The sequence below is a fragment of the Dermacentor variabilis genome, chromosome 4 (assembly GCF_050947875.1).
Source record: "Dermacentor variabilis isolate Ectoservices chromosome 4, ASM5094787v1, whole genome shotgun sequence".
Lineage (NCBI taxonomy): Eukaryota > Metazoa > Arthropoda > Arachnida > Ixodida > Ixodidae > Dermacentor > Dermacentor variabilis.
The window spans coordinates 61,725,474-61,748,637 of NC_134571.1; the positions used below are offsets into that span (position 1 = coordinate 61,725,474).

Sequence of the window (23,164 nt, forward strand, 5' to 3'; positions counted from 1 at the left end):
GCGCTCTCATGGAGTGGGCGTCTCCCACGACAGAACCGCGAGGTTGAGTTTCCTGGCGGCGTCGTGGACCTGCTGGACGGCCCAGAGTTGGGGAGCGAGTTCTTAGCTGCTGATTGCTGTTTCAGAATTGCGCTTGTCCGGTTCGGAGTTTATGTGAGCTTGCGAGCACCACCAGAGTAAAGGATATACGTTAAGGGATGTATTGCAATTGGTGCAATAAGATTTGTCGTAGAGCTCAGGCACGTAGTGGTGTATAGTCTGTTTTGCGAGGGGCATGTGTCTGTTTGTAGCATTCGGAGTGTAACCGCTTGAGCAAAAGTGAGCGTGGGGCGTGGCGTCCTATACTCTCTACGTTGTAGGTAGTAGTGTTTAGAGATTTCATTGTATGTAGTGGGGGCGTCCTTGTTCTCCGAGTGGTCGGGTGAAGCCGCGCGCGCGGTCTGTAAGCGCGTGCGGAGCCTCGTGTGCCACCTCGTTAAGGTGGGGACGTCGCCGATCTTTGGTCCTAAGTGTGCCGGGACCCAGTATATGACGTGGTTCTTAATCTCTTTGTGACAATACTAGCGTACAGATACAGGGACGTCATCGTGACGCAGAAATTGACTCTATCTCGGCAATATTTTTTCCCGCCTAAAGAGAGAAGAGTTACATTGAGACATAGCCACAAAGAAGACGAAGAGAAAAAACGTCATCTTTTTTATTACTATTCAGAGAAAACAAAATACTTGCCCTTAATTCTCTCCCCGTGTATCCCACGTTTATTTTCCACCACATCAGGTTTCACAAGACGACGAGAGAGAAAATGGATTGCCGACACAAACGTTACGCACACGACGTCTCTATAAACAGCTTCTTCTTACCATGTGATCGACACGGTGTGCGGTAGCCATGGAGGAAGTTGAAAAACTGAGGAGGCGCCCCACCAGTCTTAGATGCATTGCGAAATGTACGCGGGAAGTGACGCGTCATTCAGGCCTCAAGAAAGGCGCTACCGTTGTTGGCGGATCCGATTGCTGCATACAGTATAGAGCTAGCTACAGATATTACGAAAGTCAGCTTTGGCGCCGCGATCTTTCCGTTACCCTGAGAACGATGGTTAGAAAAGATTTGTCCAATTTTCGCGATTGTGGCTTCAAACATTCCTGTGGCGCTATTTATTACGCATTATCCTTCTAAATTACCGAGCACTCTTAGTTTTCGAAACATATCAAGGCAGTTAGTCTCTGTCCACGTGCGCAATTATTCCGAAAGTGCTGCGTCTATAACGCAATTTTGTTGTTGATGATGATCAACTTACACAGTCAAAAATCCCTTTGATGCCAGAAGAACGAAATTTAGGCAAATCCGTGCACTGTCTATTATTCCCAGTGTCGGCCGGACCGCTGCACTTGCCGCCTTCGTAGACAGTAGCGCCAGAATTCGCTCTAGTAATTTTTGAAGGAAACTGGATGCTCTGCGAGATTCAAATGACGTTGCCGTGGAGCCCGACACACCGGTGCGAGTGGCGCCTGCCTTGGATGCGTCGTCGATAGGCGCACGTCGGACAGTGCCCGGAAGTCGACGTGCGTGTTCCAATTCGATGCGCCGCGATCGCGGATGTAAACGACAGAGCCGGGACAGGCAGCTGTCACGTGCTTCCATGCTTCGTTATCAGTGGTCGAGGCTGCGCAAAGCGCGAGGGCGGGGGGCACCCCCGTAATGATGATGATAATGTAGGCCTTCCCTGCAAATAGTCCCCTAGCCTGCCTCATTTAATCAGGTTTTACTACATACATAGCCATCTAGCATTTTGCCTATCCGATCTTCGTCTTAACTTTCGTATTTAAAATATCTTAACGCTATACCGTACCATTACCTACACTTGCAACGAGTCCAGTTGTATGAATATCTGCCCTGCTTCTCTTCCGCCAACACTCCAATCGCAGAGACTTTCAGCGCCGCATATAGCGGAGAGTGACGTCAGGGAACCTCCTCAGAATTTTGTTTTCCTTTCCTCCATTACGGAAGTGCACTTTGCTATGAGCCAAAAAGACAGTCGTCAAAACACACGATTTCCGCCACCTAGCGGAGACGGTCGCCAAATAAACGAAAGATGACCAAAAACCGGAAGTAAAACGAAAATGCGTCACTCGCATTACTTTTCGATCGCGACGAGCGCGCAGGAAATGTTTGGAATGCGACACGGGCCATGATAAAAAAAAAACGCAGAATAAAATAAAGTAAAACAAGTTCGACCTCCCCTTTTTTCTATTTTGGTAGCGCTTTCGCGAAGGTCGATTCCTGTTCGCATGAAACTCATTTCACTTTCCGAATAAGTAACTCGACACCAGACAGAAAGATGGCCACAGTATCATATAGCCGCAGAGTATAAAAGGGAAGAACAAAAAGCTCTTCATTTTTACCTAAATACTATGCAAGCTTCGAGAACCTTGCTCAACATGAAAAATGGGAAAAAAAACAATGATATTAGAACAAAAAAGGATCACTGAGCTTGTATAACGTATATCACAGTCTCCAAACACCACTGGCGGAACTAATATCAAGATGGCATATCGCTTTTTTTTTTTCATCCACGCTCTCTGTGTGTTCAGTACAAAAAAAAAAGGAATGTAATAGAATTGTGTTACAGGCAAAGCGAATGCTGCACAGAAAGTCGAAGACAGGACCGAAGCGGCAGGTTATCATTTTCCACTGTAATGCGAATTTTTCGAGGCACGTGTTTTTTAGAACCATTAGATACCTGCCCCTTTTTCTTTTTAAAGAAAACTATTTTGAGCGAACTTCACGCAGTCAAATGACCGGGCTCGTCATCGAACTGACTGCAGCCATAAAGCCACACAAAATGTGCGTGCACTTTTTGCTCACTCTACAAAATAATAGTAAATAATAATAAAGACGCTCTGCAGAAGCAGTTTGGTTATGTACCGGCGCCGCCAGTTTTCAGCGAGTAATGTAGTAGTCACGACCGCGACTTCAGAAGCTGCGCCTGTGCAGGCTGCCTTCATTGATTAATCTATATAAGCTTGGTGAGCTGACGCGTAATTTTGTAATGAATGACATTAAAAAGAAAGTAATAATAATAATAATAATTTATTATTATTATTATTATTATTATTATTATTATTATTATTATTATTATTATTATTATTATTATTATTATTATTATTATTATTATTATTCCAATAATGTGCAATAGTTAAACAAGCTTTTGTTACTTCCTCTGGACGCAGACAGCGCTGCAACGAGATGAGAATAAGCAGCAGGTAAAAGCTTAAAAAGTTTAAATAATGGACTCGTTAAAGTCTTACACGCTGATGCTGGAGACCGCGTCTTCTCACGGAAATAACGAACATCCTCCAGGCCTTGACAACCTACTGCCAACAGCAGGTGTTTCAGAATACTTGGCACGACGTTTTTTTTCTTTTTTTTTTTAATCACCGGTGGCTATTCTGATAATACTAGAGCGACGAACAAGTGCATATCTTTAAGTTGTAAAGGAAACCTCGCTGTCAACCAATGTGTTATTCAGAGAACATTACTGCTAATATTTTTTTTAATGACACGTCCCTATTCAGAACCATACATTTCCCAATTGTTGGTTTCTCTACACCGCTTTTCCGCAGAGCCCGCAGCGAGGAAAAAAAGAAAGAAAAATAGTTCCGAGGAATTTGTTGGCCAACCCGACGAAAGAACTGCGACGTGAGCCCCCTCTATTGCAGCGTAGGCGAATACGAAGCACTGGGCTCGTAGTCCGGCCAGTACCGACGCGGCTACCTGCAATGCCTGCAATGGTTGACGGCGCTCCAAAAGGGACAACTACATCTTTCTGGGGCACACAACCGTTAGACAGCTGTCAGTTTCACTACTGCTTAGTAGAGGAAAGTTCCAAACACTGCGACCGACTAAGGCCTGAAGTGACAACGCTGCGTTTGCAATCACTTTACGTTCGCGTCCGGCCACTAGAAAGACGTGCACACGATGCGGTTGCAAACCCAATGGCCGCTCTGACCACGTATGCGGAGCTGTTGTATAATGTAGCGTTCCAGTGTTTGGGCTTTGTTATTACAGCAAGGGCATTTTGAAACGCAGCGCTCATCACGAGGGGCAGGCAAGTCGCTACGGCTGAACCCTCAAACCAAACAATCAGACTGAAGGCTTTGTGCGTCGAGCAAAAGAATCGCTGTGGCCTACCGATCGCCCTTTCGGTCAGTCAGGAGCGCTGTCCACCCGATGGGGCATAGCGGTCAGCTGAGCGGGCGGATTTCGCAGGGTCGCTTCACAGCATTTACCGTTTGCGCTTCTTCGAGCTTTCTTGCCTGCCTGCCTGCCTACAGCGACAGCTTTAAACGTGACCGCTGAAAAAAAATATACTATGAAGACGCCAAAGCTGATTGAAGCCATAAAACGGAATGGCACGTTTGTTGCATGTGGCTCCACGATCAATTCCGATTCAGCTGATGCAGTGATGGTGGTTGACGGAGCAGCTGCAACACCTGCGCGTTTTAGTCTTCCTTTTTTTAGACAAATTGCAAATTAGCACAGCAGTATCGGTTCAACCCTGTCTGCAGCCGCGACGACAAAGTTTTATGTTACACAAAAAATGAATAGAGCTCAATATGTGAAAGATTAAGTTTTCCTTACGCGGCTCGGAAAAGCACTCGTATGTCGCGAATCGCATGTTCCTGGTCTAAGTGCGATGAAATCACTTCGTCAGACTGCTAGCCTCTGTTCGTTGCTCTAGCAAAAACAAAAAAAAAAACAGCCCATCCGGGACTCGGCAGCCTTATTAGGTCCGGTCCCAAGCGCACTTAACGCCAAAACAAGCAGACCCTTCAAAACAATGAGAACAACAAATATTGCTTCTAAGAAAAAAATACGGTCAAAAAAGCAACACCAAGTCAATAGAGAAGTTCAAGAAGTTTTGCAAGACGCACATTTGTCCATCGCACACGGTCAAACACACACGCACGCACACACAGATCGATGCCACGGACTTGCTTTCGGTGGGGCCTTTAGGTAGTCCTTGTGGGCGCCAGAGAGTGCTGTCTGAAAGAGCGGAGCACTTGGGTCTTGGCCACCACTCAGTACTGGTCACCACTTAGTACTGTCCACCACGCAACATCGTTCAAGAAAGGATTGAGCGCACCGGGCGACTGGAATGTGTACACCTGAACGCGAGCGTAATATCGATGCACCATCGCAAGACGCCAATTCAAACATTAAGCTGAAATCACAAATGCTATCGCTGACAGCCTCCCTAGACCACCCCGTCCGTCCACCACCTCGCGTCTTCATTCAGTGACGCCGATGACCTTGCAACCTCGCGACTTTCAGCAACAGAGATGGAATGCCTTCAATGAAGGAGCTGGCCCTCCTTTGTCCTTAGAAAAAAAATAAGCACACAAAAGCAAACGCTGGGTCTTGTTTACGCACACTAGGTCTTCTACGCACTATGCAGTTATCCACGTCACACAACCCTGCGACGCGACTGGGACTCTACAAAGCGTTCAGTTACAGACAACACCGCTTTCTTTGCCACCCAGACAGGTGTCTAGTAGAAGAGCATGAAAGATATGTGAAGAGTCTGCGTTTCTTTCTACTTAAAGTCACTTAGGAAAAAATAGAGAGAGAAGAAAAGGCGCTTTGAGAGACTCCCGTAAATATACCACCAAGTTCATCACGCGTTCACGCACGTGTTCAATCTGTCTCCAGACTAAATATCTCACATTCATGACACAACAGTGCAGCGACGCGATGTTGTGCGAAGTGGCTGGACAGATGAAACACGGACAAGTCATTTTTCAATCAGACGGTGACGGGTTATGCGCTCCAGGCAGTCATCCAGCGGCGTCACCGCAGTCAGGCATTGAATGGAGTCGCCAACGTCATCGAGAGTCGCAGAAGAGGCTCTCGAAAGTGCGGCAAGAAATATTTTTTTTTATAGTGACGTGCGCGCCCCTCCGGCGATCACCAGTTGGTCAGCGCCGTCTCGTTGACGTGCTCGAAGAGCCAGCGTTGCGACACCGAATTCGGGTCGCACGAGTTCATGAACACCTCGCGCCGTTCCGCGTCGCAGTCAAGGCAAGAAGCCGTGATCGGGTGACTGATCTGCTTCGTCGTCTGGAGAAAAAAAAAAGAGGACAATAAAAAGACGTCACGTATTGATTCTCGATTCCACTACGCGGAGCAGCAAGCACTTTCATCAGTACATACGGGCGCATAGGGCTGCTATTTTACTTCCTATGAAACATGCAAATGCTCTAAAACTCGGTCAAAAGAATAGGCCTGTCATACTTGCTAATACCTGCGCTACTTGGGGAGAAAACGGTCAAATTCAGTGCAAGGAACTTTCAAAAGCGCACGCGCTTCGCGTTCTGTCAAGACGAGTGTAATCCCGAAGAATTTGGCCAAATGTAGCGAGACAACTTCCATGAAATAAGCCCACGTCGTGTTTACCTTCACCTAGTATTGTCAGCGTAGCATATTGCCAACACCCGAAATAATAACGGGAAAACAAAAGGAGACACAAGCACGAAGTTCGTTAGATTCAACGACACGACATTATAATGCCGTGGGCGAGCACACCGACCCACTTTCCGAAACGTTCCCGAAGCGCCTCGCCAATGCAGCTCTTGAGCCGCTTAACGCATAAGTCCATAATGTCGTTCCGTCTCGTACGTACCGTGTCGTACTTGAACAGCTGGTTGCCGTGCATTCCGTGGCAGCTCCAGAGCACCACGGGCGCCCTGGGCTCGGAGCTGGACACGTCGAAGCAGACGGTGCGCTTCTGCGGCCGAATGTCCTTGTGCCAGGTGAGCACGAACTGCTGCTCGCCGGACTGGTCTCGGTGGTCGCTGATGCACTTCTCCAGCGCGAATCGCTCGTTCTGGCCCTTGAACTGCGTGTCGATGCACAGCGAGCTCTTCTCGTGCCGGATCTGCGCAGAGGAAAGTGGCGAGACATGCATGGCGTGTTGAGAGTTCGGCTATGCGCAATACTTCTCAATGACACCGGCCTCTCCGCGACAAAGTTCGCGTACAGCATGTTTAAAAAAGAAAGGCCCACCAGCCAACGATGCACGTCTCACAAAAACCCTATGGGTGGTACCAACGGTCAAGCAGCCATACTGATTATAGCATCTGCTCGTCGCACTGACAACAAGTAACAGGAACCATTAAAAGGAAACGAGTGACTGTAAGCGCTAAATGAGAGCAAGCAAATTACCGTAAACCAGTATTCCACTCATAGGAAAACACACGCTAGGCACAGAAGCTGGCCGCGCGAATCAAGTCGCTTGCACCTAAAGCCGTTGGAAGAGAAACTTCTCAAATATGAAAGAGCAACTCCTCCGCAAACAAAAGAGAGGCGAATGAACTGCACGCTACCGACGCCACAGGCGCGCTTTAATGCCTCCCGATTTCACGGATTACGCGTAAAAAAAACCGATGATGGCGAGAGAATGTCACGTGACTGCGTCCCGTGAAAATGTCGCACTCGAAGCACAAGAAAGATGAATGCATGGACATGCGCGTAGTCTCAATTTACCCCTACGATGAAAAAAAAGAAAAACAAGGACGTGTCGGGAAAGTAGTGCTCACATTGGTAAGCTTTGGCTATACCAACAGTAGTGATCTGTGCCAAAGGGGAAGTAAAGATCCCGGCATCAGGGGATACTGACTTGCAAACTCCGGCGAGTTGACGCAGCGTTACTTCCTCATTTCTTTAGTTCGCGTGCCCGATGCGAGCTGCAGGCTGGTTTTCCACATAAGGGGACGGATATTCGTCGGGTGATCGGATTTTCGTGATAAGCATATTTGAGTCACGCACTAAAAGAGCTCAAGTGCACACAGACAGAAGCCGTGACCACTAGAAAACAGAAAGTGAGTTTGTATGGCTTTATGGTACCAACCAGCGCGAAACAGACAAAAACACGAGAAATCCGGCCATCGCGCGGTATAAGTTCTTGTCAGCTGTCCTCGCGCCTGTGTTGGGCAGCTTAGAAGACAAATGCCTCAGAAACGTTAGTGCGCTGGAGCCAAGCATCAGCGACTTCCTCCTGCAACACCAAGCAAAAAACCGCGAACTGCCATATCGCCGGATTAGACATTATACTGGTCACACGTTTGCTTTCAACGATCACAGAAACGAAAGACCGTTGACGTCCGCGAAGCATATAATTGGTTGCTCTGTGCGAGCTCGTGGAAGAATGTCATTGGGGCACGTGGATTTCAAAGCGAGCGTGACCACGGTGTTTGCAACATGGGTCCATTCTCGCGGATACAACGTTTTATTTTTTGTGTTTCTTGCGTGCGGAGGCTCCGAGTTTTAAAAAAAGAAAGCTGCTCCATTTATAGTTCGCAATAGACGGATTTCCGCTGGTAGTGTCCAAGTCATTGGATCACCAACGATCAGATTTCCGGTCTCTGCCAGGGATATGCCATGGTACGAGCATCACCACAGCGACGTATTCTAGCTTCCCAAAGTATTTGTGCTTGCTAAACAAGAGCCATCACCCGCAAACCATGAGATAAAACCACTGAGGCGTGATACCGCGGCACAGTAACAGTAGAGACTTTTAGCGTGTCCATTATTCCGGCAAACAGGGGTGGTCTGAGCGGATTGCCGTATGGTCGGGGGCGCAAACGTGAGCGGCCGAAGCGGTGCAGCCGCCTGGTGGTGTAGAGCTCAACCAGACAAACACAGAGCTAGAATTGCAGTAACCTACCATTATTATGCTTCGCTGCTGGTGCAAATTTTCGGCAGCGGCGTAATTGTGAACACGATCACGCCGCTGTCGAAAATTTACATCCCAGCTAAAAAGAATATAGTAATTGGCTCTGTGTTTATGTGGTTGAGCTTTGAACCACCAGCTGGCGCCGCCAATGTGGCCGCTCAAGTTTGCGCCCCCGCTCACCCGGCAAACCGCCCGCGCTTGCCGGAATACCGGACGCACTAAAGTTCTGCATTGCCGAGTTCCTCCCGACCCTATGCATGAGATCCAGCGGTGCCATCCCCGCCCTTCACAATATATCTCGTCGTTAGCGACATCAATACCATGTGGATGGGATAACAGACCCTGCTTATCACCGATCTGTGCAAGGAGGCTTGTAGCTTCAGCATAACAGCTATGTCATTTTGTCCTTTTTGTATCTCTTTCGGCTATTTAATGACATCAACAATAATTATAGCATTTGGCGCCACTTACTGCGACAAAAAGAAACGAATAAATGAAGCAGGACCGGCCACCTGATTTCTGAGCGGTTCATTCAACGCTTCAAGCAGCTATTGATGCTCACTTTACGCTTCAATTCCAGACACCGTTCCGCCACGGCTTACCGAGCATGACCGCCCACAAGCAGCACTTCGCCAATGCATTTTTTTTTCTTATTTCGTTTAGCTTTTTCTTTGCGAACAGCGTCCGCTAATTACAACTGGTATACTGAGAGTATCAGTGCCACACTTTCGTCAAAAAAGAAAGAAAAAAAGGCATGGGGCGAAAATTTCATTCCGCAGGTCTTCCGCGTCGATTGACTACGATACTTTTCGTTTCCCTTGCTTGCCATAGCCTGCTCTTTTCCTTTCTTTTTATTCATCAAACGTGAAGCACACCAGTAAATATCCGTAGCCAATTTAGGCAGGGCCCGTATTCTGTAATTTTCCATTTAATCTTCTAACCTGTATAAGTCGCGCGGAGTGGAAGATCACAGCGATAACGGCAGCGCGGCAAACGGCGTCCAAGCAAATAAAGAAAGGGCCAGAGGAATGGAAAACAAAATGGATCGCTGGAAAACTAGGTCCAGTCTTTCGCATAAACGCGCAGCTCTTCTAAAACGCAACTAGATTTCGCTCAGTTGCAGTCGGGATTCACTTTTATGTAAACTACAAAGCATCGTCGACATCCCCGGCGCACGCACGCACACACACGCACACACACGCACGCGCACACACACACACGCGCACACGCACACACACACACACACGCACACACACACACGCACACGCGCACACACGCACGCACACGCACACGCGACCCATTTAGTTAGCCCTATGTGAGGTAGCCTGTTGTAGACGCTGCAACGCGTACACTGATACGCAATATAGTATAATATGCATTTACGTGGTACGAAAGACTGAACAGCGAAAAGTATCGTTTGAAAACAAAGCCCTTGCAAGCACGCGAGACCTATTTTTCAGTGGGCCTACGAGAAGTAGTAGGTGAAAATGCTGCAGGCACCAGCCATGTCCACGTAGCAACAACGCAAAACGACGACCTCTCGATATGCATTAAACACCAACTAGCTGATACTGAAGTTCTTCTAGACCTTCCACATTGACTACATTACACAGCAGTCCAACAGACACGCAGTCTCTTGCCCCATAGCCAGTGATGTCAAACAGGAGTTAACAAGTGTTAAGATCACAGCGACAGAAAGGAACCGTTCGACGGTGAAAAACACTGACGAGCTTGCTTCTGTTGGGCTCTTGAAGAGAAAAGGAAGAAAACAGATAAAATAACACGAACCGAGGAAAGAAGACAGGACAATGCCAGTGATAGGAACCGCGCGGTGCGCAGCAAAGCAAAATCGCGCCTTTCAAAAATTGAAGCCTGAACGACGCGAAAAGCGAGCCTTGTAGCTTTTGTTCACGCGCTGAGCTAACACGAACGCCCCGCTGTTGCCGCTATCGCAACTAGCGATCGCATGCGGTCCACGGACTAGTTACTTCGCTCATCGTTATCTTTCTCTCATGTCGTTGCCGCTTTCACTCCTGCCTAAACCTCGTTTTCAGTTATCGCCTCGGGTACTTCGCTGTTCAATTTTCGCTCAAGCTTATGAAGACCTGGATTTTTTTTATTTTTCAGATACCTTCGCCGAAAGTCGATGCAATTTCAGCAGTGCTTTAATGAACGGCGACGCAGCCTCTGCCGATGTGTAGAGAGGAAGTAACATCTTTTGAAAATGATACACGTGGTTTGCAACGGTAACGTTTTCTTTGTTATTTTTGCGGGAATATTCCCACTCCGGTGTGCGTTAAGAAGAAGCTTTAGCTCGAGCACATTCGAACCCAACTCGAACGCAACTCCGACGCGGCCTATTCAAATACATGTAAAACGCAGAAACGCTTTTTGTGAGATAGCCCCTGGACTGATTTTAATTAAATGTGTTACATTTGAGAGAGGAAGTTAAATTCTAGTGACTGTTGAAAGCGGGATTTCGATTTAGGGCCTGAATTTTGTTAAAATAAATTTCAAAAATTCGGAATCTCGTAAATATAGAAGCATGAAGTTTACAATAGCTCTCCATCAAGAACTGACATCGCGGTTCTGTAAACGGCATCCATTAGATCATTCAACACGGACGAATTCTATATGTCAATTTATATCTTACATGAATTCGTTACGTTGTGTACAAGGGTTCTGCAAAAGCTGTATTAGCATATTACTAAATTTTTTTTTAGATTCACGTGTAACATATTAATTTTGTCCGCTTTATAGATGTACTATCAGATGCAATTTACAGAAATGTGGTATCGTTTTTCATTACGGAGTTACAGAGTTGTGAACTTTATAATTTCGTTTTATGAAAATGTGCGATTTTTCCCCAATTTCAATTTAAATTTTAACGACCTTAATTAAAATTCGCGAAAGCAGTCCCTAGATTTTAAGTTTTTTTTTTCTTTTAAATGCAACAAACCTCGCCAAACTTGCTGCAGCGTTTGCCGAGAAAAAAAAAACGAATTGTGCCTTAACATCTACTTCGATAGGAACACCCGAGCTAAAGCTTCCTTTTAAACTTACGCCGACTGCAGACCCTCACGCAAACTGCGCTTCGTGTTGCAAGGGTGACGCAAGAACCTGCTACTGTTTGATTTAGAGCATCTTTTAGCTCATAGTAACACGTGCAGCTGCAAGAAAGAAAGAAAGAAAGAAAGAAAGAAAGAAAGAAAGAAAGAAAGAAAGAAAGAAGTGGAGCGAAGGTAAACTGGGCTTACTGTTAACGTTGCACACGAACGAATACGCTCCTCTGTTCAAACGTTTCAATTTCGCGTCTATGGTTGCGTAAGTCTCCGAGCAAAAAAACCACGCTGAGCTTTCACACCTGTTACGAAAGCGCCGGCGACATGAAATCGTTTTCTCACCGTGTGGAGGCAAAAAAGAAACACGAACTGAGACGCGTAGACAGCACAAAGCGTTAATTCTAGCGTCTTTTCATTCTCCTTTTTTTTTTCTTTATCGCCTTGCGCCGCTTAGGGACAAAGAATAGCTACGTTTTAGCTCGGTCTTCCCTACAACTCAAACATTTGAAGGCTTAATTTTATTTCTTTTTTCGCCGTGGCATTCATGCAGAACTTTTTTCTCTCTAAAAAGCACGCATCATAGTTGGAACTAGAACACGTGGCGCAGAATTAATCAGCCGTGGAATGAACGAAGTTACACTGGCAGGTAGGAAACGCTGTTGGGTTGAAACCATCGCGATACCTTTCCCCATGTGTATTTTCTGCATTGTTCACACAGAACAGACAAGAGTTCGGTATAATTCCAGTACTAGGAAGGACTACATGCGGAATTACTGGACCGAACTAGGAACGTTTTTGCCGGCAGCTTGACCGCTGTGCGGTTGGTTGAAGTGTTCAAACTTTATATGCTTGACAACGACGCTGGTGATGGATGACCCACGAAGATAGCGAAAACGCATTGAAACATGCAGTGGCTAGCTACCACTATGTGTACATAGTGGTAGTTAGTGTTGGTACTGGGCTAGGAATTGTCCATTAATTTCGATCTGCTAACGTCCTGGTTAAATGGAAATTTTCCCTTTCATACCCCTATGTGTAGCGTACGTATGCTATCTATACGCACGTATGCAAGCACGTGTGCTAGTGTTCACGAAAGACCTTCTTACGCTACAACTGCTCCAAAGAACAGAGGCTAGCCAAATATGGTGATACACATATCATTATTGATTGCGGTCAACCGATCCGAAGCAGCGCTTACGATACAAAAGCTTTGTGAATCCAGCTTATGTCTTTCTTTTTATGAATTAAGAAGTTGTTAGGCATAGCGTCTCGAGTGCCTTGCGTCGTTTTCTACCCAGGGGCAAGGGTATTGCACAAAATTTACCCACTCGCCGAAAACTTTGCACTGATTAACAATCATTTACGACAGAACGAGCGTCAGCCAATCCCGAAGTCTACATGTGCCAGTATCCCGCGCGCGCACACACACACACACACACACACACACACACACACACACACACACACACACACACACACACACACACACACACACACACACACACACACACACACACACACACACACACACACACACACACACACACACACACACACACGCACACACACACACACACACACACACACACACACACACAGTGAGAGAGAGAGACAAAAGGCAGCCTAGCTAACGAAATAAGCACGAAGTGCGCACGCGAAGTAAACATGTGGTGCGACGTGCCACCATTTATCATGCTTCTAGCTGTCTATAATTCCGGAAAGAAGAAGCAAAGTCATAAAAGCATCTCTGTAAGAGGCCATTAAAAGCAAACGATATGTATACATAGCATCGTCGCAGAGCATCGCTTATGTTGCAATAGCTTCCGACACTATGCATTGAACCGAAGCCACAACAGTGGAGTTGTGTTGCGCGCACGGTGGTAATAAAGAAAAATATGGAGAGATAGAAGCAAGTGAAAACGACAAACCGGGAAACAACGGCGCCGTGATAATTTGCGTCGGCACGATACGGAAGCCACCGCCGCTACTGGGTACTATAAATCACTTCAACTTCCTAGCGCTAAAGAAAACGACAATAAACAAGGAAGGAAGGAAAGACGGAGAGAGAGCGAGAGAAATATGTAGAAGAGCAACCGATAGAAATAAAAAGAAAAGATGGCAAAAGGGGGGAAAGACAAACAGAAGCGCTCGCAACAGGGCCCGAAGTGTAGAGGCGAAGGCGGCCGCAACGTTCACGGAAAGTGTTTGGCCACTCTCCGCAAAAGACGCAATATCGGCGCTGCGAGAACACGACAACGCGCAGCCACCGCCCCGCGTAGAACGACGAAACGCGGTCCGGGCGCAATTTGCTGTTTCTCCTCCTCGACATTAGCCGTGCTATCGCGGCTCGCTAGGTGCCGCGACTTCGCGGACGCGCACGGTGGAAGCGGTTCCGCGGTCGTGTCGGGACACACGACACGAACACACCGAGATAAGAACGCCGAGGGACGGTGGATATGCGGGCGGCGCGTAGCGCGCTGTCTGCGCGCGCCTCTTTTTTTGTCACCGTCGAATCTCGCGAATACGAGACAAGTGAAGCGAAACGAAGCACTGCGCTCCCTCGTGCAACGAACTTCGCGGGCGTGCGCGCGCCCCATATGCGCGATACGGCCGTCGCAGCGGGCTTGGCTGCCGCGCGGTGGAAATGGACGGTGACAGATGAGCGGCGGAAACCATATCGATTCCGCGAGAAGGCGACGAGAGAAAGGTGGGCGAGGAACGTTGTTGGCTGCGAGGACGTTGAAAGAGAGAGTCGAGCACGCGACCAACGTTCACACACAAAAAAACTGCCGCTCACATGAAAAGCCGCATCGTCGCTTCAAGTCCACCGGGCGGTGGAGTTCTCTCGGTCGGCTTCTTCGGCGATTCGTTCCCCATCCCTCTATGAAATTCCTAAAGGGCGCAAGAGGCGTTTGAGGTGCGAGAGAATTTGTCTCGAAAGTTAGGGCGGTACACACCTGGCGAGAAACGCTATTTGCTCCGTCGTCATCGACTGGACAGAAAAAGAAAAGTGCGTGAAGGTAAGAACACGCGCACGGTCGGTGTTAACTGCGCAATGCTGACCGCCGAGCTACTACAGCCAATAATGTGCTCGGAAGTACCCGCCTCCTGCTGAGTAGAGGAACAGAGATCATACCATCAATGAGGTATCGGGCCAGGATAACTTATTCAAAGCAATGTACTGCTAATTTATAGCTCTTAATAATAACCTTAAAATGTTCAGAAATAGTGCAAGTGGTAGAGGTGCACGACGCAAATAAGAAGTAAGAAGAAATAAGACGCAATTTAGTGTGTCGCGTAAGGTAACCAATATCGTGCCTTTATAAAAGCTGCTGCAAAGACTTCTGTTACTCGAAAAAAAAAAAAAAGAAACGTATGCTAGCGAGATGGCTCCCGAAGCCGATGTCAAAATTTTCAAATGAAATTCTGAAGTTTTTCGTGCCAAGGCCACCACAGGATTATGAGGCACACCATACTGGAGCAATCCGGACTAATTTTGACCACTTGGAGTTCTTTAATGTGCACTCAATACATGCTATGCAAGGGCGTTTTTGCATTTCCTCCCCATCGAAATGCGGCCGCCGCGGCCGGTATTGATCCCGCGCCTTCGGGCTTCGCAGTGCACAAAAGCTTATAATACGGGATGCCAAAAAAATGTTATTCCCGAAAAATGGAGCATTGTTAACGATAGCAAAGTATATTAGACAATTACACGAATAATGTTCGTTCCTTTAGGGGTCATACAAATTGCAGTAAACGCTTGCTTTCCAAGTAAACAAGTGTGGCGTCACGCGTTCAAAAACAATATCGAAACACGAATAGATCTCACTCGATGACCGCGACCACTCGATGACTGCCAGCACTTGCTGTCACAACGCTGGCTAAAGAAGAGCGGTAGCACCAGGGAAAGCGCATGCTTGTCCCAAAACTTTCGCGCTGCCGCTCACTTCACAATTTCAACTGTGCCGCGTTTCGACAATTGGGACCACATGACCTACAACGCCGGACGCGCTTGTAGACAGCGCGCTTGAAGCTAACAGCTTTCTCGGCTCATCTTTGTATGCTCGCGCTTCGCCCTTCGATGTTGGCCCTTCGCCCTGGCATCCGCAGCAGATGACATGCAGCGTACGGTGCGCAGGCAGCCACACCATACAGAGTGTTTCACGCAACTTGCGCGAAGAATGTAAAGAAAGTGGTTAGCCGCATGCTGACTGAAACCAACGGCATATAGTTTGCCGTCATGTGATGCTCCTTCGAGTATTTCTTTATATGCCGATTAATTGGTTAATTAACTAAGACGAATTGTGCAAAATGTTTAATATTCACTTTAGGGCCAAATGCGTTTCGTTGCGTTGTAGATGGGGTTCAGAAATGACCGATCCAATTTTTTGTGAGAACGTACGTCCGGCGTGGTGATCTTTTTTTCGGCATTTAAAAAAGCCCGCGAAATATGAAATAAAACCACGTGAATTCGCTCGTGTGCGATCGTATGTTGCAACACTCTCAATCGCCATTCGTGCCAAAGAACCGTGCGAGCGGACCATGGTGAAGTGAGCGGCCGCGGCTCTATGCATCGGGTTCTTTGGCGGTGGCACAAGGATAGCAAGCGCCGTCGTCCCTGACGAGCGATAGCCTCGACGCACGGTTGAAAGCGCTGCAATACGATAGCGCACGAGCGCAGTTACGTGGTTTTATTTTACATTTCGCGGGCTTTCTTTAAACGCCGAAAAAAATTCGCGAAGCAGCATGTACGTTGCCGAAAAAATTCGATCGGTCGTTTTTGAACCACCTCTATACAACACAACGAAACGCACTTAGCCTTAAAATGAATATTAAAATGTTTGCATAATTCATCTTAGTTAATTAACTAATTAGGCGGAATATAAAAAATACTCTAAGGAGCGCCTCATGACGGCAAACCACATGGCATTGGTTTTGTTCAACTGCGGCTAACCACTTTTTTCTTTAAGCCTTTGGCACAAGTTACGAGAAACACTCTGTATATGGCAACACGCAGCCACGGCCGGGATGTCGGAGCTGACGAGGAGACACGCTATCTACTCCTTTAAGCCCTGCCATAGGAAAGGTCTCCTAGACAGCACAAGGCCGGTGCACTTCGATCCGTGACGTCATGCTACCTCGCCCGGCTGCCATAGAATGTGATGGGGACGCTCCCGAGTATCCTGCGGTGATTTTGACGTCACCTCTTTCGTCATGCCGGGCTTGGCAATGGAAATTTCGGTCCAAGTAGTATGGCGTCATAAAGCAGAGCGCACAGACCTGCTATCTAGGAGGCGTTGCCATATGGTAGTGCTGACTCGATTAAAGTGACCTTGAACATTGGGCTCGTGGGAAGACGCGCGCATGATGCCACCAGCATTGGTGGTGCGACCTCGCATGCCGGCCCTCGCACCCGTGGTAGTTCACGTGGTCACAAACTCACAGCGCCGGCCACATATGTTCTCCTAGCGGTGGAAATTTACTCGGTACAGCATGGCAGCGACGGCCACAGTGCCGACAGTGACGGCGAAAACGCTAGATTGTCCATATTGTTACGTGTAGCTGAAGTCCAATGCTATTTACAATTTATTTACACAGAAACTAACGGAGGCCAAAATGGCGACGCTATATCAAGCCGGCACACACGTCGTCTTCGTCCTCCTCAGTGCAGCCACACTGTGGCGGCTGTTCCGTAGCAATATATAATTGCTATCGCAATAAAATGCGTCTGCACTGCTCACCTCTCCCCACGCGTAGTCGGGCGGCTCGATGGCCGGGTACTTGGAGGGCTGATCGAAGGCCACGTTCTCCATGAACCACTTGAAGGATTTGCAGTTGAGCCGCTTGCGAAGCTCCTTCTGCGCCGTCAGGTCACCGGGTTCCAGGTTGCGGTAGTGCGACCGCCGCATGTACAGGTACTCCTTGTACTCGTCCATCCACACCTGCACGGCAAGCGGGAAAGATGCGACGGGAGTTGGTTATTTGAAAGCTTTAGGGCGTGTCCGGTATTCCTGCAAACGCCGGCGTCGACGGCCGGAGAGCTGGAGCCACCTGGTCGCGCCGCCAATCCGGCCGCTCACGTGTAATTACGCCTCCGCTCACCCGGTAGTCCGCCCAAACGACCCGCGTTTGCCGGAATAACGGACACGCTTCAGCTCTCTATTAGTCCGCTTGCCACTGCGGTAATTACTACTACGAGATATCTGCCACCGACAGCATTGATTTGTTCCCTAGCAGCGGAACGTAAGTACTGCAGTTGGTGACAACCTATGTACGAACGCAGTGGTAAAACAGCGCTGTCCAACTTAAATAGAATTTGCACAGATGGGCAGCCAATTATGTTCGCACATTTCCGTGGCGTCACGGCGCAGGCGAACTTGAATGTCAGCGTTTCCTGGAAAGCATGTTTTGGAGCACGGAGGCACGGAGGGAAGATGCAGTGCGGTTTTGTGGGAAAATCTTGTACTAAATTCTCATCTTGTCACCGATTATAGCAAGTGTTTAGGTATTTAGGTGCAGGAGGAAAATAGAATGATCAGTGTAAAGGCACAGCTCTGTCAATACGCAGTAATGACCCCAAGAGTCAAATAAATATTGAAAAGACCTGGAGATCTGTTACCTAGAAACTGATTTGTAAATTCTGAAACCGCCACTGTGCCCAGCTGGACCTCACGCATTCGCGTACGCATTACAATATGCAAGCGCCCAGGTGCACTAAAATATGGTAACGCTATGCGGTTTAGCTTTGGAGCGCACAGCACGCGTGTGCCGTTTCGAAGCATCAATCCATTGATCTACTTAGCAATGAGAGGACGCACTTTTGTGGTTCAGTCTCTGCCGATGTTAGTCAAATGTATTTGAAACATTGAAACACTACGGGCCACAAGTTAGTGTCAAGTTTCTGCATCTGCAGTTGTGCGTTTTGGAAGAAGCCTTAGCTCGGGGCCAACACTAATTCCCCTATTGAAATACATGTGAAACAGAGAAATTATCTCGTGAGGCAGCCGATAGACCAATATGAACCAAGTTTATAGCAAAAAAAAAAGCTAAATTAGAGCGATTGTATAGAGCATAGTTTTGATTGACCATCTCCCACTTCTTTTATAAAGATTGCCAAGAAACGGTAACCCAGAAAAGAAGGATGTGTGGAATACGTGGAAGATCTACTCACCAAAATTATCAGATTTCAACTTCCCTTAAATGCAACTAACCTCATCGAAATGGGTGCACTGATTGCCTAGAAAAACAATTTCGGCGTCGTTGCCGCGTACATAGTATATGGTCGCACTCGGCTATAGTTTCTCCCTAACTGCGACTCTCTATTCTTATTTTGACTCTTCTGGCACACTGATTCGTTCATTTACTTTGCCTTGCGCGATCTCCGAAACTGCGGTAGACGGGTTACAGAGACAGCAGCCAAAAAGACGACTTGGGCGGCTCTCACAGCATGCTTCCCTTCCTTCCGACGTCCACCACTTCCTCGCAGTTCCACGCCCACTGCAGGAGAACGGCGCCCCTTCGACGTCGCATTAAAGGCGAGCCAGTGTCCCTCCACGCCGAAAGGCCCACGCTTTTACGAGCGTCCCATATACGACGCTGAAATTGGCAAAACGGAAGAGGCCAGTCCCCCTCCCTCCTCCCCCCCCACTCCAAGAAGAAAGAAAGAGAAACATAGACAGAAGAAGAGGCTCGCAGCACGCTGCGCCATTCTGATAAAAGCCGCCAGGTCAGCGCCACTAAAGAAAAGGAAGTGCTGGGCTAGCTGGTAAGGTCTCATGACTGAAACACAGCGCTGATAGAACATCTTCAAGGGGCAGCGCGAAAAAACGACGACAGAAGGCAGGAACACACAGGACAGCGCTGTCCTGTGTGTTCCTGCCTTCTGTCGTCGTTTTTTCGCGCTGCCCCTTGAAGATGTTCAACCAGTACCAACTCGCCCAAATGTCGATCCTTCTACAGCGCTGATAGATCGAGACGCCGAGAAAACACGACGACAAGGCCGCTGTTCAAAATCTGAGGAAGCCGGGTTGCTTTGGAATGTTTCGTTACTTAGGAACGTCGCTATATAGAGATGAGCGAAGGCACAGAGAGGAGACGGCGGCAAAACGGCTCTTCGAAAAGGGGGAAGGCGTGGTTAGATAGTGACGCTCGATCGCTCAAAACCGAGGTATAGGAAACAGGTGGCAAAGAGAAACAGCAGAACAATGACAGACTGACGGAAGCAGTTGTACGGTCTACTGTACACCCTGTTACTGGCTCAAAAGGAAGATGAGAAAAAAAGTGAAGCGAAGGTGGAAAGGAAAGATTCCAAAGACAAATATCACCAAACGCATCGAGAGAGAGAAGGAGATTCTTGAATATGGGAAGGAAAGGTTGGGGTAAAGTGCAGCGCAGTAACTGTCTCTCAGCAGAGGACACCTCAACCGCGCTGCACAGGGGGTAGGGAATGAAAGTAGGGGGAGAGAAAGAGCACCAGAAACAGCAGCACGCCGCGGTAAAGTGATACCGCGGCGTGCTGCTGTTTCTGGTGCTCTTTCTCTCCCCCTACTCATCGAACATTCAAGACATTGCAGTCATATGAGAGAGTGAAATGAAACGCATGACAAGGTCCCTTCATCAAATCCATTCTTTTTCGACTACTTTCTCGTTGATTAGTGCGCCACGGCTATGCACACGCACCCCATAAGCCTTGCCGACGACGCGACCGTACAGCGCGACGGAAGATTAATTACGCAGAATAAAAGCAAGGATCGTCAAAAGCGCTCACGATTAATTGTCGTCGCTCTCGGCATCATTCCTTTCCCGCGGACAGAGCAGCCAACCGAAGTGCCGTGCGCGTCGTTTCCAAGCGTGACGTCGGGTCGGAGCTAAAGGGCTCGCAGCCGGAAGTCCTCGGGCTCTCGTTACCAAAGGAAGTATTTGCGCACTCGGCTCACTGTTGGCAGGGTAACGAAGCCAACGAAGCAGGACCGATCACGCTCGTCCATCCCTCACCGTGTGCAAATGAATGAACGAAGATACGCACCGTGTGGGTTGTAGCTGAACAGAGTTCTTCGAGAGGGAGCGTATTTCTTTCCGGATAATGACGCCGCCCAAGTGCCTATTCGACCGGTGTTTCACTGGTGCGAAGAGCGACATAAATGGTTCGGCTTAGTGATTGTAACGGCAATGGACGCTTCAGAAATCTGCAAGCCGCGTCTCTGGTTTTACGCGCAATACATTCGGCTTCTGCATTATTTGAATGCCGAGCATGCAAAGTAAAATATTCGCCAATGCCGGGCTTGGTACCTCACATTTCGCATCGGTTCGCGAGAAGTTGAACAAAGAGGGATGTAAACAACTGCCGTGCATAGAAACGTTCCCTTTCCCAGTCCTTTTCCTGTCCATACATCTCCAAGATGAGTGAAGAGAGATCCAGTCTCCTAAATTGTGTTGGGATGGATACTCGACTATGACGAATATACCTCGCGTCAGTGACACTACGGATAATTAGATCAACAGTAGTCTAACAAATAATGTCTCTGGCATCAGGGGCACCCCTTGAAGACATAGCATGTTACACAAACACACCGCCCAGTCAGCCCAGTTCTCAGTTGGTTCACAGGGCAGCTGCTGTCTTAACAGCTGAAACACTTGACTTTCTGCTTTGACGAAATCGCATTTACTTGCTTACCACACGGAGATAATGTGGTCACCAGGAATAGCAAGAATATTCCCCTGAAAAGACGAGAGGAAACGCGGATAGCGTTCGCGCTAGTGACGCGTCACGCAAGAAGTAATGTAAATGCGCCGCAATCGCCTCCTCATTTTCGCTTTGTGGGCTTGGCGTGTAAACTATTAGCATTCCGCGCACCAGATGGTGACCAAGATGGCTAACGTCGCTGGGGTAAATGGCTGGGAAACGTCGCTGGGAAACGCGCCGTGGTGCCCTCCTTCGCACCGGGGAGTGCCCAAAGCGACGGTGAAGGGACCACTAGAGCGCGTTACTTGCTGCCATACCGGAACTAGACCACATCACCATGTTAAATTGTTTCTATCTTTACGTCCCTGTTTATGTGCAACGTTCCCAAACAAACTGTAAAGGCACCCTGCCACGTACCTCAGCTACGCGGCGGTAGTTTCGGCCGACGAAGTCTCCTATGCCCGGATTGGGAAACGGGGCGAACTTGCGGTAGATGTGGCCCACACGGGAGCAGGGCGCGTCCACCATGGTGCCGCCGCACTGCCAGATCTTGAAGGACAGCTCGTACTGCTCGCCGCCCCACACGTCCAGGCCTTCGTCGTAGCCGCCCAGCTCCCAGAAGTAGCGCCGGCTGATGGCGAACAGGCCGCCAGCCATCACGGGGCTCCTGCGCGTGCACCAGTCACGTTGACTCTGCAGCTGACACGCACTGAGGCCAAGTACAGGACGTGGACGCAAGAACTCGACGCACGAGCAGGAAAGCAACCAGTACTGCCCGCAGTCTCCGCAGCTGGATTTCACACAATATTTTGATACTACAAGGTCACGAAGAACCGAGACGTGCAAGTTCGGCCAACATATTGCCAAGGCCTCCCCAAGTGCTGAAATATAGTGAAATCAGGTGACACTTTCGCTGGTAGCGCCGCTTGTTACCCAAAGAACAGACATCCTCTCGCCCTACTCCTGCCCGAACCTTTATAGAAGACGCTGGGAACTACTCGTGAATCGTGAGGGCATATCTCCAGCAGGCGAATATAACGGCTGTTACACCGATCCTGTCAGAAAAGTAAATTTCGCGTAAAGTACGGCCCTGATCAGGCAGTCCGCACAGGGGATGAATTTCTGCTTACCTCCGATAGCTTCGAAAAACTCGGATGTTTAAGTAATCACGCAGACACGAAATGAGATGGCTTCTCTGTCTCGCAACACGTGCCCTTATGTTCTGAACCAGGCAGATCGTACAAGGGAGCACGTATTCGCGTTTTCAAAGGTAAGTGGCGCTCCTTACAGTAAATAACGGCAAGAGCGGCGAGTACTTGTATGTTGGGTCTGAATGTAGAATTAATGTAATTAAAATTTGGAAGGGCAATGTACGCCTTACTTCAAAGCCAGACTTCATGTTCTATATGCGGTTATTTGGTCGCTCCTATGAGTTTTTCTCCAATTGTGTAACTTTTAGTGGTCGGATTACCTTAGATCTCATGCCAGAATTACATAGGGAAAATGATTATTCTAGTTGAACCATAGTACAATTATTTCAGCAAATGATGTCGGTTACTATAAGTATGATGGACAGCAGGGAACGTTAAATATAAGTCACGCAGGAATCACCCAGTGACGAAATCCTCTGTTCCATCAACGAATAAAAAAAACGGCTTGCTCTATAGCTGGATAGATCAGCGACAA

At 48.2% G+C, this 23,164-nt stretch overlaps 1 protein-coding gene across 3 annotated transcripts in view; it reads right to left on the bottom strand.

Moving 5' to 3' along the window:
- Window positions 1-682: 682 nt before the first annotated feature.
- The window catches only part of LOC142579251 (putative polypeptide N-acetylgalactosaminyltransferase 10), a 174,141-nt gene continuing 151,659 nt past the window's right edge, over window positions 683-23,164 (bottom strand). For all 3 annotated transcript variants that reach the window (XM_075689274.1, XM_075689272.1, XM_075689273.1), the window contains 4 exons: window positions 21,896-22,145; window positions 17,538-17,738; window positions 6,683-6,937; window positions 683-6,120 (listed from right to left, as the gene is read on the bottom strand). In XM_075689274.1, coding sequence (XP_075545389.1) covers window positions 5,968-6,120; window positions 6,683-6,937; window positions 17,538-17,738; window positions 21,896-22,145 — 859 coding nt within the window. In that variant the 3' untranslated portion in view covers window positions 683-5,967. The remainder of the gene's footprint in view (window positions 6,121-6,682; window positions 6,938-17,537; window positions 17,739-21,895; window positions 22,146-23,164) is intronic.